At 42.6% G+C, this 12,353-nt stretch overlaps 1 protein-coding gene across 1 annotated transcript; it reads left to right on the forward strand.

Annotated features, from left to right (window-relative positions):
- The first annotated feature begins 651 nt into the window (after nucleotides 1-651).
- Nucleotides 652-1,992, forward strand: LOC127095015 (uncharacterized). Its single transcript, XM_051033766.1, has 2 exons — nucleotides 652-1,319; nucleotides 1,404-1,992. Exons 1-2 carry the CDS (start codon nucleotides 652-654, stop codon nucleotides 1,990-1,992), a joined length of 1,257 nt encoding a protein of 418 aa, XP_050889723.1.
- Nucleotides 1,993-12,353: the final 10,361 nt, after the last annotated feature.

The raw sequence follows: 12,353 nt of genomic DNA on the forward strand, positions 1-12,353 counted from the left end.
AATCGGAGCAAATTCGATTGATGTATCCACTGAGATCCCTAGTGAACAGGCCATACCAACATATGGATCCATGGCATTGCATAGTTCGACAACAATGCCTATTATGTCAGACGTAGCAGACACTCCTGCAATTTCAACCCCTAGGCCACTAGGATTCGAGAACTTTAGGCCTGTGAAAGAATACCCATACTGAATGTCATCTACTGCCATGGCAGGACTTCAAAGCAATTCTTCCATATATACTCAACCACAAAATACAGTTATTTCGCCAATTCAAAATTATGGCTCTGGCATGAACCATGTAGGTCGAAATACCCAACCACAAGGAGTCCCCACACTATTATCTACCCTTATAACGAATAACCAGGCAGCCTTTAGACAATAAATGGATGCTAGTAACCATGATATGGTAGGAGTTCTGGCCAGAGAAATGAATACCATTTTTTCTCCCCTGATACAGAATGTGAATAGGACTAACACTCACAATGCCCAAACATACCAACAATTGTCAGCGCAGAGGGACGCATAGCAGATTTCCTAGGCGCCCCACAATCTGTTGTTCGATGCAGGCCAAACCAGGTTATAATCCAGGGAGAAGAACCAACTATAGATCAGGTTCGACCACCAAGGAAAGCGCCTGACGAAAGGGTCATGGGGGCAAGATTAGAACAACAGCCAATTCGACGGGAAGTCCCTGAAGAACAACCTAGGAGAGTGATAATGGTTAATAGAGACCAGGATGCAGACGAATTAATTCATAGGGTCAGGCAGGAAAACATGTTGGAAAATGACTTAACTAGTATGCTAGAGAGAATCATGGCCGAGAATGGTCTGAACACAGGACTTCGACGACCAAATTATTCCTCTCCTTTATCAGAATATGTCCTACAAACAGAATTACCAAGGGGTTGTAAAATCCCTAAGTTCACCAAATTCTCAGGGGACACTAGTGAATCCACTGTAGAACACATAGCTAGATACATAACTGAGGCAGGGGATTTGGTGAACAGTGAGAACCTAATGATGAAATATTTCCCTAGTTCTTTAACAAAAAATGCTTTCACATGGTTTACAACTTTGCCACCAAATTCCATAGATGCTTGGCCTCAGTTGGAAAGATTGTTTCATGAACAATTCTACATGGGCCAAACTAAGATAAGTCTTAAGGAATTAGCCAGTATCAAAAGAAAATTCACCGAACCTATAGATGATTATTTGAATAGGTTCCGTTTGTTGAAATCTAGATACTTTACAATCGTTCCTGAACACGAGTTGGTCGAAATGGCCGCTGGAGGTTTAGACTATTCCATCAGGAAAAAGTTAGATACCCAACATCTAAGAGATATGGCCCAATTAGCAGACAGGGTTTGACAGGTCGAACGCTTAAAATCTGAAAAGGCCAGAGCGAATAAGAATTATAAGAAAGAGAGGGTTGCTTATGTCGAATTAGAAGATGGAGAGTCTGAAATCTCTGATGACCCTTATGGTCTTGAGGAATTCGAAGTGGATTTGGCTGAATTAAAAGAAGCACCACCTTATGCCTGCAAATTACTTACACCTTCGAATGGCAGGAACCCTATCGAAACTGAAAATAATGATAGATTTCCTAAAAAGACTTACACATTTGATGTTACCAAATGTGACGAGATCTATGATTTATTAGTAAAAGATGGCCAAATGATAGTGCCTCCTAATACCAAAATTCCTCCGTTAGAACAACGAAAGAAAAGAGGCTTCTGTAAATATCACAATTTCTTAGGCCATAAAACTTCACAATGCTTTCTTTTCAGGGATCTTATTCAGAATGCAATCAGGGATGGCCACCTTATGTTCGCTGACAAAGGAAAGAACCAGATGAAGGTTGATGTTGATCCCCTCAACATTGCTGATACAAACTATGCTGAACCTGTCGAAATCAACATGATTGACGTAGGGGAAGTGGAGGTTGTAAAGGCATTAAGAAATGAAGGCCATGCGCTAGATGGAAAGTAGGCTACTGATGGCCTAAATCACGATGATCCCTTTGGAATCTCTGTCAAAGGCAAGCAGGGTGCTAACGTCGAACCAATGGCCACTGAAGGTATCAAGGGGAAAGCAATTAAGGCTACTAAGGGCCTAAGAAAGAAATTCGAGAAAATTTCAATCACTGATGGCGCCAGTCTAGGTGTCAACATGGTGGATCTGAAACAACCCCCCCCCCCCCCCCCCAGAAATGGAGGAAGTGGAGAAATATCTGAAGATGAAGGAAGAAGGGATGTAGTTTGGCTATCCCAAAGCCAACAAAAGCCTTCGAGAATACCTTTGGAGATGTCACGAAAGAAATTCTAACATGTTGTTGTGCCCAAGGTGCAACATCAGGATATGTCGAAGGGTGGCTGAGGATTACGAAAGATGGCAACGAACAAAGACTGAGAGAAACTGGAGGAAGGAAAGCCAATTACAGAAGGTGTATCCTACGCCAGGAGAAAGCCTTCTTGGTTTCATTGTGCGTTGCTACAAATATGAAACAAAATGCTTGATGTGTCCCAGGTGTGGGGCAATGTACAACGGAGAATTAGCTGAAGCATTCGAAAGAATCCCATCTAACCAAGGTTGGGACGGACATGGAGGTAATCCAAACATGTATAGCTTCGACAAGAGGGGAGCAACTAGGAGGCCAGACAGCCCTCACCCAAGGGCGAAAAGACTTATGTTTAAACTACCAGCAGAAGTCCCTGAGGACAAATGGACTCAGGCGGGACCGAAGAAAGGAAAGTAGAGAAGTTTTGAGGATGGAGGAAGAACCACTTGGGCGTATAGAAAACAGTTCCAGGCATCCAAGAGAGAGGCTATCAGGCTATAAAAACTACAAAGGAAAAAATCCTATGTCAAGATCCCAGTGGAGAAGACATCAGAGGATGAGGAACGCTGAAAGAGAGATGAATCTAAAAGAGACTGGAGAATCCAGCAGCGTCAAGGTTCCCCCATATGTCATGGATTCGACCAAACCACCTATAGGAAGGAAGTTGTTTCCAGATGAAAACATAAGTCAGAAAGTTCAGAAGGAACAAGTTAGAGAGGAGGAAATGCTCACTGACGACTTCGAGTCCGACGGAGTGTCTTCTATTAATATGAATTATAACATGGTCTCAGTCCTACCATACGATAATAACCAGGAGATGGAGGTTGAAGATAATGAGGAAGCGGATGCTGTGGAGATGGCGAAGCATCAACTAGTGTGTTACTATGTTCTCAACAGTGGCGTTGTCGAAGAGCAAAACACTATTTTTGAAAGGCCTCACCAAGGGATGCAGAGTCACCTCAAGCCCCTATACATTAGGGCCAAAGTTGGATAGGTGGGAGTGAATAAAGTCCTGGTGGACGGAGGAGCAACAGTCAATTTGATGCCCTAATTCATGTTAAAGAAGATAGGTATGTTCGACACTGATGTCAAACCTCACAACATGGTATTGTCAAATTATGAGGGTAAGATATGACAGACTTTGGGTGTCATACAAGTGGATATGACTGTTGGATCAATCACAAGACCAACAATGTTCATGGTAATACCCGCGAAGGTGAATTACAACTTACTACTACGGAGAGAATGGATACATGGAATAGGGGAAGTCCCTTCGACCATGCATCAGAGGATATCCATCTGGAGAGAAGATGGTGTGGTAGAGAATGTTGAAGCTAACCAAAGTTACTTCATGGAAGAAGTAAACCATGTAGACAAGAGAAACTTCTGTCGCATTACGCAAAAAACCGGCGGGAAACAAAAACAACAGAGCCGCCACCGTGCGTTATTTATCCCAAAAGAGGGAAAGGAAACGCTCGAAGTAAACCTGGGAAAGACATGGTCTCGCGACCAAAGAGAGATGGGATCGGAAGTCGGTTATGCGAAGGGAAGGTATTAGCACCCCTACGCATCCGTCGTACTCGACGGGATCCACGCACAATAGGAAGGAAAATGGTTGCTAAAACACTACTCACAAACAAACACACTGGCTGAAAGAGACACAAGGAAACATACAAGACTGACTCGGCAGGATATCGCATCCTGGGCCTACTTAGTCTATCCCATAGACATCAGAGTCGAAGTAGTTCGGACTAGGGGAAAACATGCTCGCTAGGATGTCGCATCCTATGCATACGTATCTTCTTGGACTAAGAAGAATCAGAGCATCCGTAGCTCGGCTCACGCACGCAAACAAAACCACAGGCAAACGTGGAATCCGAATGCCAATCGCTGGACTTACATCAGATCCGAACCAAAACACACCCACACTGGAAACCAGATGCCACTTGATGGACTTATACCGGACTCCAAGCACACAACAAGAGGATACGGAAGGCCAATCGCTGGGCTTACATCCATCTCCTGACACACACAAAGACAAAACAAAACGGGCACCCGGAGAGATCAGCTCATCTCCTGCCTACGTACCTCATCTAGTATGAGGATCAGGGCGACGTAGTTCCCCTACAAAGGGACACAAGGCTAGCCTAACCAGATAACAGAGGGAGACACAACCAGGGAGACTAACTCGAGCCTAGATGTTATCATGCAAAATCATCCCTAAGTCAAGGTTGCTACCTAACTTGCACATGGAGCAAGCCTATCTTAATCAACACAAACAACAAAGCAGACAATTACAGATAGCACACACTATAGACACACCAAGTGGGGCTTAAACAAAAGGTTAGGCTGCAAGAGCAAGCCAACTGGAAGGGTAATGTTAGCTCTTAACCTTGACATTGAGAGCCAAGGTGAAGCCAGATGAAAGGTGAGTGAAGATTAGACTTCACAGCTCTTATCCCTGGTCAGAGAGAGCTTCAGACAATGAAGTGTGGGTCAAGAAAGTGGGAACCCTTCTACACTTATGACACTGACTCAACTGATCTTGGGTTATTGTCCACAAGGCATCAACATGTGATGTGAGCCAAGGGACGACTCAACAGAATAGCAGGAGGTGGACTACACACCTCTTGTGTCTGCCAATTGCCTTAACAAAGGTCTTTCCTGCTTGGGGATAAAAATAAACAAGCACAAACATTGCCTCTTAAGGAGGACTTCAGACAGGTGCCTGGCCAAGTAACAGGCCAGGTCTTCCAGACTACATGGAGACAAGAGATTCTACCTCAATGCCAATGCTATCAAGCAAAGCAATGCAAGTTCTCAAAGAACTATTAGCAACTAATGTACCTGAAATCAATCAAATACAATCAGTATACCAATCACAAAGTCAAAACAAGCAAATAAGAATCAACAGTCAACACTATCAATCACATGTGCAAATCACAAGCCCAAAGCAAGTGAGCTAAGCACCCTACAAAATAGAACAAGTTAGTTCATAACAATCAACCAAACTCAATCAACTTGCATTAATCTCCTTAAAGCATTTGCTTCCTAACCTGAAAAGCAAACTCAAACATGAGAAACAAGACCACTAGGACAAGCCTAGGGTCAAAAGGAGGTGAAAAATTCAAAACAGCAAGTGAAAATTTATCAAAACCAAGATCAAACAATTAAGAAACAAACCCAAGTGGTTTCACATTCTATCATTCATCATTATCATTTCATGAAGGAAAAGGCACAAAACATGCAATCTAGAACCTCAAAGGACCAAACAGAATGATCACAATCAAATCAATACCAAAACATTTCAATAAATCCTCAAAAAATTCATGATCAAACAGCATTCATAACATGTCAATCATATCAAATTTCAGCTCATTTGGACCAAGGGAAGTAAGTCAATGAAATTCATAAAGTCAACACAAGTTCAAGCAAGCTCATACATGGCATCAAAACATGCATCCACTTCAACCAATCATAAAACAGAGATAACACATGATAAATGAATGGGACCAAAGCCAAGATGCACTTCAAGATGTCCACCATACTCATGCCAAATTTCACATCCATCCAATTAATAACCAGAATTTCCCAAATCAAATACAAACATGTCTCACAAATGGTCAACAATTGGTCAAGCAGCAAATAAAATCCCAATCAAATAAGAAATGAATTCAAAAATTCCAGAAAAATTCACATGTATTCTCAACATTCGCAAGTATCCTCATGCAAAAATCCAGCTCAATTCAAGTTCAACAAGCATAGAAACTAAAATCAAGAAGATGCACAAAGCATGGCATGGCATAAAATGTAACACCTCCAAAGATCATGTCATAACTCTCAATCCAGGAACTCAAAAATTTCAAACCACATATCAAAATGACCAAGAACATGTCTAGAATATGCACAAAACATTTCAAGAATTTCTAATGAAGCATGATCATTTTATGAACAAAAGAGTAGGCATGGTGCACAAAAGGACATGTCTAAACAAACCCTAGCCAAATATTTTTTCCACACGTGCACAATATTATTAAAAATCACCATAAAATCCAGCACATGATAAGGGGAATGGCACAAAAAATGGCATCAAATTTGGATTAAAATGGAGTGAGTTATCATTTTTTGAAGTGAAAAAGAAATTTAAAAAATGGAATTAAGGCATGTTAACATGATGAACATATGAGGAAAAAAAGAAAAAGGCAAAAAGTGAAAATGCTTTCCAGCGGAATCGAAGCAGGTATGCTTTAAAACATTAGCGCGCTAACACCTAAACATGTGAACAGTAGCGCTAACAAAGATCAAATGACAGTTTCCGGAAATGTTTTCAACCTTCATCACGCGTTCATCATTTCATCACCAGAAATCCATCAAGAACAAATCATCATGAAAGTGGACAAATGAGCTATGGATCGAACCGTCATCTCAAGCACAACAACAACATCAACATATTTTGACCTAATTCGAACTACACAGCATGAATCGATCCAAAGAAGTTTTGACATCAAACATTCAAATTCAGATTTCTCAATCAATACTCAACGAAATTCAATTCTACAAGTTGCAGCATGTTCTACCATAGGAGATCTACATAAGCCATATCACAATTTTAACAACTAAAGAATTCGAGATCCAACCTCTTGAAGGTGCAGATGCTGTTATCGCGAGTTTCAAGGCTTTAGAAGTGAAAACAGATGCTCCTTAGTGATGCAGGAGATGAATGAAGGTGAAACCCTAGCTCGAAATCACCTGAATCCGTCTAATTCTTCAACTGCCATGTACAAGCATCATGGTTCAACAGTGGTGATCTTCAACATTTGCCACGATCTAGCTTCAAACAGATGCTCACAAGTACCTGTAGATGAAGATTCAAGCAAAAGAAAGCAAAAAGAATCGTGCAATTTGATGAGAAAATAAGAAAAAAGCTTGAACAAAATTGAGAGAATTTTGGTGATTTTTCTCTTTGGATCTGAAAGAATGATTGTGATTATCTGTTTCTGTTATGCTTAAGGCTTTATATGACTTCTTAATCCAATTGGTAATCAAGCTTAAGCAAATTCAAAGTGGATTAGCAAAATGCACTTTCATGTCAAATGGCCAAAATGTCCTTTTCTAATTGCAGCCAATGTAACAGTGCAAATGTAATTGAGACAAGTCACAAATCATGTTTATGATGTGTTGGAAATGGTTTTGAGTGAAAATTACATGTATTTTTCAAATTGACTATTTTTCCCACCAAAATGCAAAATGAACACTTGAAAAATGGACTTTTGCTATGATAATTTTTGATGAAATGTGATGATGCATCATGAAAGTACATGTCAAATGTGACTTGCTCAAAAAAGAATCACCCAATTTGGCCTTTCCATTCAAAAGTTATGCCACTTTGAATTTCAACTTTTTCTGAAAATGATTTGATCATAACTTGCCAACCACACATGAGAAATGAGTGTTCTTGGACTTTTTGGAAAGGTGAGAACAAGATCTTCAACTTCGATGTTGGTCAAAATTCCATTTGAAGCTTTTATGATGAAGTAAATTTGAGGAGAATCACTTTCCATTTTTGGCAGTTTCCAATTACAGGTCACCTGCTATTTTAGGAAACTTTTCATCTGACTTCAAATTCTTCAATCTTGATCTTTGAAATCTAAAATGAGACTTGTATAGACATGAATGAAGCCTTTCAAACCATCTCCCACCTTCAGATCCATAAAATCAGGCACAGTTAACCACAGTTGACCACAGTTGACTTTCTAGGGTTTCAGCTGAAATTCAACTTGACTGATGACTTCTGAGCATCCAATCTTTGGACAAACCACTTCACAATGATCACATAATCATATGAACTTGATAAACCAACCCTAGGGCTTTTTCTCCATGGAAATGCACTTGCTTGCTTGATTGACTGATTCTCCTGACCAGTTTGACCTAATCTTGTCTGATGACTTGCACTTGGGCAAAGGATAATGCAATGATATGTAGTGGACTACGTTATGTTAATGACCTAATATGAAATGAATGTACAAAATGGGAGGTGCAAATTTGAGGTGCTACAGCTGCCCCTATTCAATCAACTGGGAACCCGAATGGATGAGAGCAACGACTGTCAGACTTTCAGGGTAAACAGGGATTGAATACCAAGAACCGTAGAAATTTGCACTATGCGGGGATCCACCAACGGAAACGTCCACTGGGATTTGATATTTATTATTGGGTACTGGATTTTTCTGATTTTTCTTCTCAAAAACCACCTCCAGACCTCTCAAGACGATGAATGGGAATCGGAATCACCACCAGATGCCAACGGACAACTAGGAAAAACTCGACGTTTATCGAAACCAATAGAGAGGTAACCAGACATCAACGGACGACAGATGAACTGGGAAAGATACAACCACATGTCAGCGGACATAGTGGGAAAAACTCAATGTTTACCGAAACCAACGAAGAGGTAGCTCTACTGGGGACGACCAGGAAAAACTCGACGTTTACCAAGACCAACGGAGAGGTAACCAGACGTCAACGGACGACGGATGAACTGGGAAGACTCAACCAGACGTCATCGGACGAAAGGGAGAAGCTGGACGTTTATCGACACCAACGGAGAAGGAGATCAGACATCAACGGACGACGGATGAACTGGGAAGGACTCGACCAGACGTCATCGGACGAAAGGGAGAAGCTCAACGTTTATCGACACCAACGGAGAAGGAGACCAGACATCAACGGACGACGGATGAACTGGGGAAAATACAACTAGATATCAACGGATAACTAGGAAAAACTCGATGTTTATCGACACCAACGGAGAGGAGAATCTGCTTCACTAAGGAAGGGGTGTAACCACCGGAAAATGAATAGGACGTCCAACAACAACTCTACTGGAGATTCTTGCTGGGAAGCAATTAGACATTAACGAATGACTGGAGAATAGGATGCACAATCAGACGTCAACGAACGAATGAGAAAAACTCAACGTTTACCGAAACCAACGGAGAGGTAACTCTGCATGGGGAAATATATCGCCAACAACCGTCAACAGACGATCGGGAAAAACTCGACGTTTATCGACACCAACGGAGAGGAGGATACTCTAGGGAGAGAGAACACAACCAAATCATCAACGGATGATCGGGAAAAACTCGACGTTTATCGACACCAACGGAGAGGAGGAAACTCTGAGGGGAATCATCTGGTATTACCAAATGATCTGTGGGGAATAAGCAACTATACGTCAACGGACGCATAGGAAAAACTCGACGTTTATCGACACCAACGGAGAGGAGGATACTCTGGGGAGAGAGAACACAACCAAATCATCAACGGATGATCGGGAAAAACTCGACGTTTATCGACACCAACGGAGAGAGGAATGCTTCGCTAGGGAAGGAGAACGACGTTACGAACATCGAAAGATGATGTTTACCGACACCAAAGAAGACCAGACACTTACGCATGACTGGGAAAGCACCGAAAGATGGTGTTTACCGACACCAAAGAAAGACCATACGCGGGTGCTGACTGGGAAATCACCGAAAGATGGTGTTTACCTACACCAAAGAAAGAACACACGCGGGTGCTGACACGACGACATCTACATGTCAGGGCAAGGCTAAACAGTTGCAGGGGATCTCACTGGGGATCAAGGTCACGACAGCGAGCAAACGGGAGGGAACACCAAGGATACCGGGTTGTAGGTATGAAACGGGTGACCGACCAAAGCGTGAATTGGTTTGTATTCTAAAACACTCATCATCCTGAAGAGGGCTAGAAAAGCAGTCTTGTTAAAGGATGGACATTCGATTCCGAACAAAGGAATACGAATCCTACTCAGCTGGGGAGGACGACTTTGACCCAAGAGCGCATGAGATATATTATCTATAGCCGTCAAAGTGTAGATAATACACTCGCAAGGAAGATTATCCATAACCGGGTTAAGGTTGTTGGATGGATAAATCGACCGACATCATCCTGAAGAGAGCAAAGGCAAACTTGTTAAAGGATGGACATTCGATTCCACAAGGAATACGAATCTTACTCTGATGGTGAAAACAATCAACAGATTGACCAAAGAGCGCATGAGATATATTATCTATAGCCGTCAAAACGTAGATAATACACTCGCATGGAAGATTATCCATAACCGGTTTGTAGGTTGTTAAATGGATAAACGACCGAAAAGAAAGGCATCGGGGTACCAGACTAGGTATGCAAAAGATGACCAATCAAAAGGGGAAACCACAAACATTACCAGCAAGCGGTGAATGAAAGAGGACCTGCTGGGGATAAAATTGCTTACTCGGAGCAAATATCCGACAGGTGAAAGGAATATCAATACCGAGACTGGATAATGATAACCACAAAGAGGGGATTACATCCACCGGTTTGTAGGTAGAAGCCAACAAATAGTCTGCTGAGAGACAGAGTGAGAAAAAAGGATTTACAGTTACCGGGTAGTGGGTAGAAGACCGCAAAATCCGCCAACAATCAGAATGAACCACAAAGGTTACCTCTGCTAGGGGATGAAAGTGGGATTTTACAACTACCAGTTATTAGGTAGAAAACCACAAAGATAGTAACCGTCATCACTAGGATGAGCACAAGGGTTGACTCCACAAAGGGGAGAAAAGAGGATTCACATCTACCGGATAGTAGGTAGAAGACCGCAAAGGTAGGACTTACAACTGCTGGTTTGTAGGCAGAGGCCACCAAATTCCGCTGAGGATAAGATGAATGAGTGCCGGTTAGTGAGCAACTATTCATTTACACCACAGGGAGGCACAGGAGACAGCCAATAGGAAGCCAATTCAGGATCGATCCAAAGAGGCAAACTAAATCAAGACATCCTAATGAGGAAAGAACTCAATAGGGAAAACCCATCCCAAGGGGAGGGAACGGAAACAACCGTCATCCACGAGGATATAACTCAGTGGGGAGATGCAGAAGGAAATGACAGACACTTTCTGCTTAAGGGGTCGACTCTATATGGAGAGATCAGACACACCCACGTCTGCTGGGGGAATGGATCCAAGCATGCCAAATGCTACCAATTCTGGGGAGTAACACTGTCGGGGATACCCACTCGACTAAAGAGTCACTTGTTGGGGAAACACCTCTCTCAACCCTGCTGGGGAACCCAATTCCGAAATCAATCCAAAGGCGCGAGGCTAAACTCCTTCCAACAATCCATTCTCGGATGGTCACCACGGCCTGGGCTAATGGATATGCTTGCAATGCAAATGCATAAGTTTTTTTTGTTTTACACAATGCCCCATGATCATGGAAATGCTACGCACTAATGATGCAATATGCTATGCTTATCTAAATGATGAATGCATAAACACACGTCCCCTCCAGAGACAACACCGGGGAACTCCAGGAACTGTGTTGAGGCTTTCATTTCCACGTCAATTTCCACCCTGCTGGGAAAAGACAAACTTCGCTGGGGATGACCTCCATCGAACCCGATCTGCTTGGAGATTACCCTGCTAGGGGAGGCAACCCATGCTTATCTCTACTGGGGATGATTTTCTCCGAACCCGATCCGCTTGGGGACTTCGCTGAGGGAAAACCATCAACACAAACCCTACTGGGAAGGCAGTAACCTTCAGGCTTGCTGAGGAGACACTGATCTCAAATCTGTTAGGGAGATAACCCCCTCACACCCACTGGGGAAATACAGCCTATTGGACACGGAACACCTGTCGAGTCGCCGAACAGCGACATCCATCGTCCACCCACAGTGTCGGCTTTCCACTTTTGAGAACTCCCAGACTCGCCTAGACTCTTCTGATTCATCCCACGAAGATCGAATTCCTGGGATTCATACAAACTTTCCAGTCCTTAGGCTTTGAAGAGTCTTCTTAATTAGCTTTCAGGGATCGTCGTCACAACTCTGTCACGGGCTTTTCACCGTTCGTCTGTCCATTGCCCCTGGTCGGGCTCTGCAGGGATCTCCTTTGTCAAAAGGTTTCATACCACTACCTGCCAGCGAATGAAGATATCTAACAGT

This window comes from Lathyrus oleraceus, chromosome 6, assembly GCF_024323335.1.
Source record: "Lathyrus oleraceus cultivar Zhongwan6 chromosome 6, CAAS_Psat_ZW6_1.0, whole genome shotgun sequence".
Lineage (NCBI taxonomy): Eukaryota > Viridiplantae > Streptophyta > Magnoliopsida > Fabales > Fabaceae > Lathyrus > Lathyrus oleraceus.

Bases quoted from the DNA above. Each gene is read 5' to 3' on its own strand.
- LOC127095015 (XM_051033766.1), top strand. From the start codon at position 652: ATGGGGGCAAGATTAGAACAACAGCCAATTCGACGGGAAGTCCCTGAA. The intron at 1,320-1,403 runs GTTAGATACCCA...TGAAAAGGCCAG, and splicing joins GACTATTCCATCAGGAAAAA to AGCGAATAAGAATTATAAGA.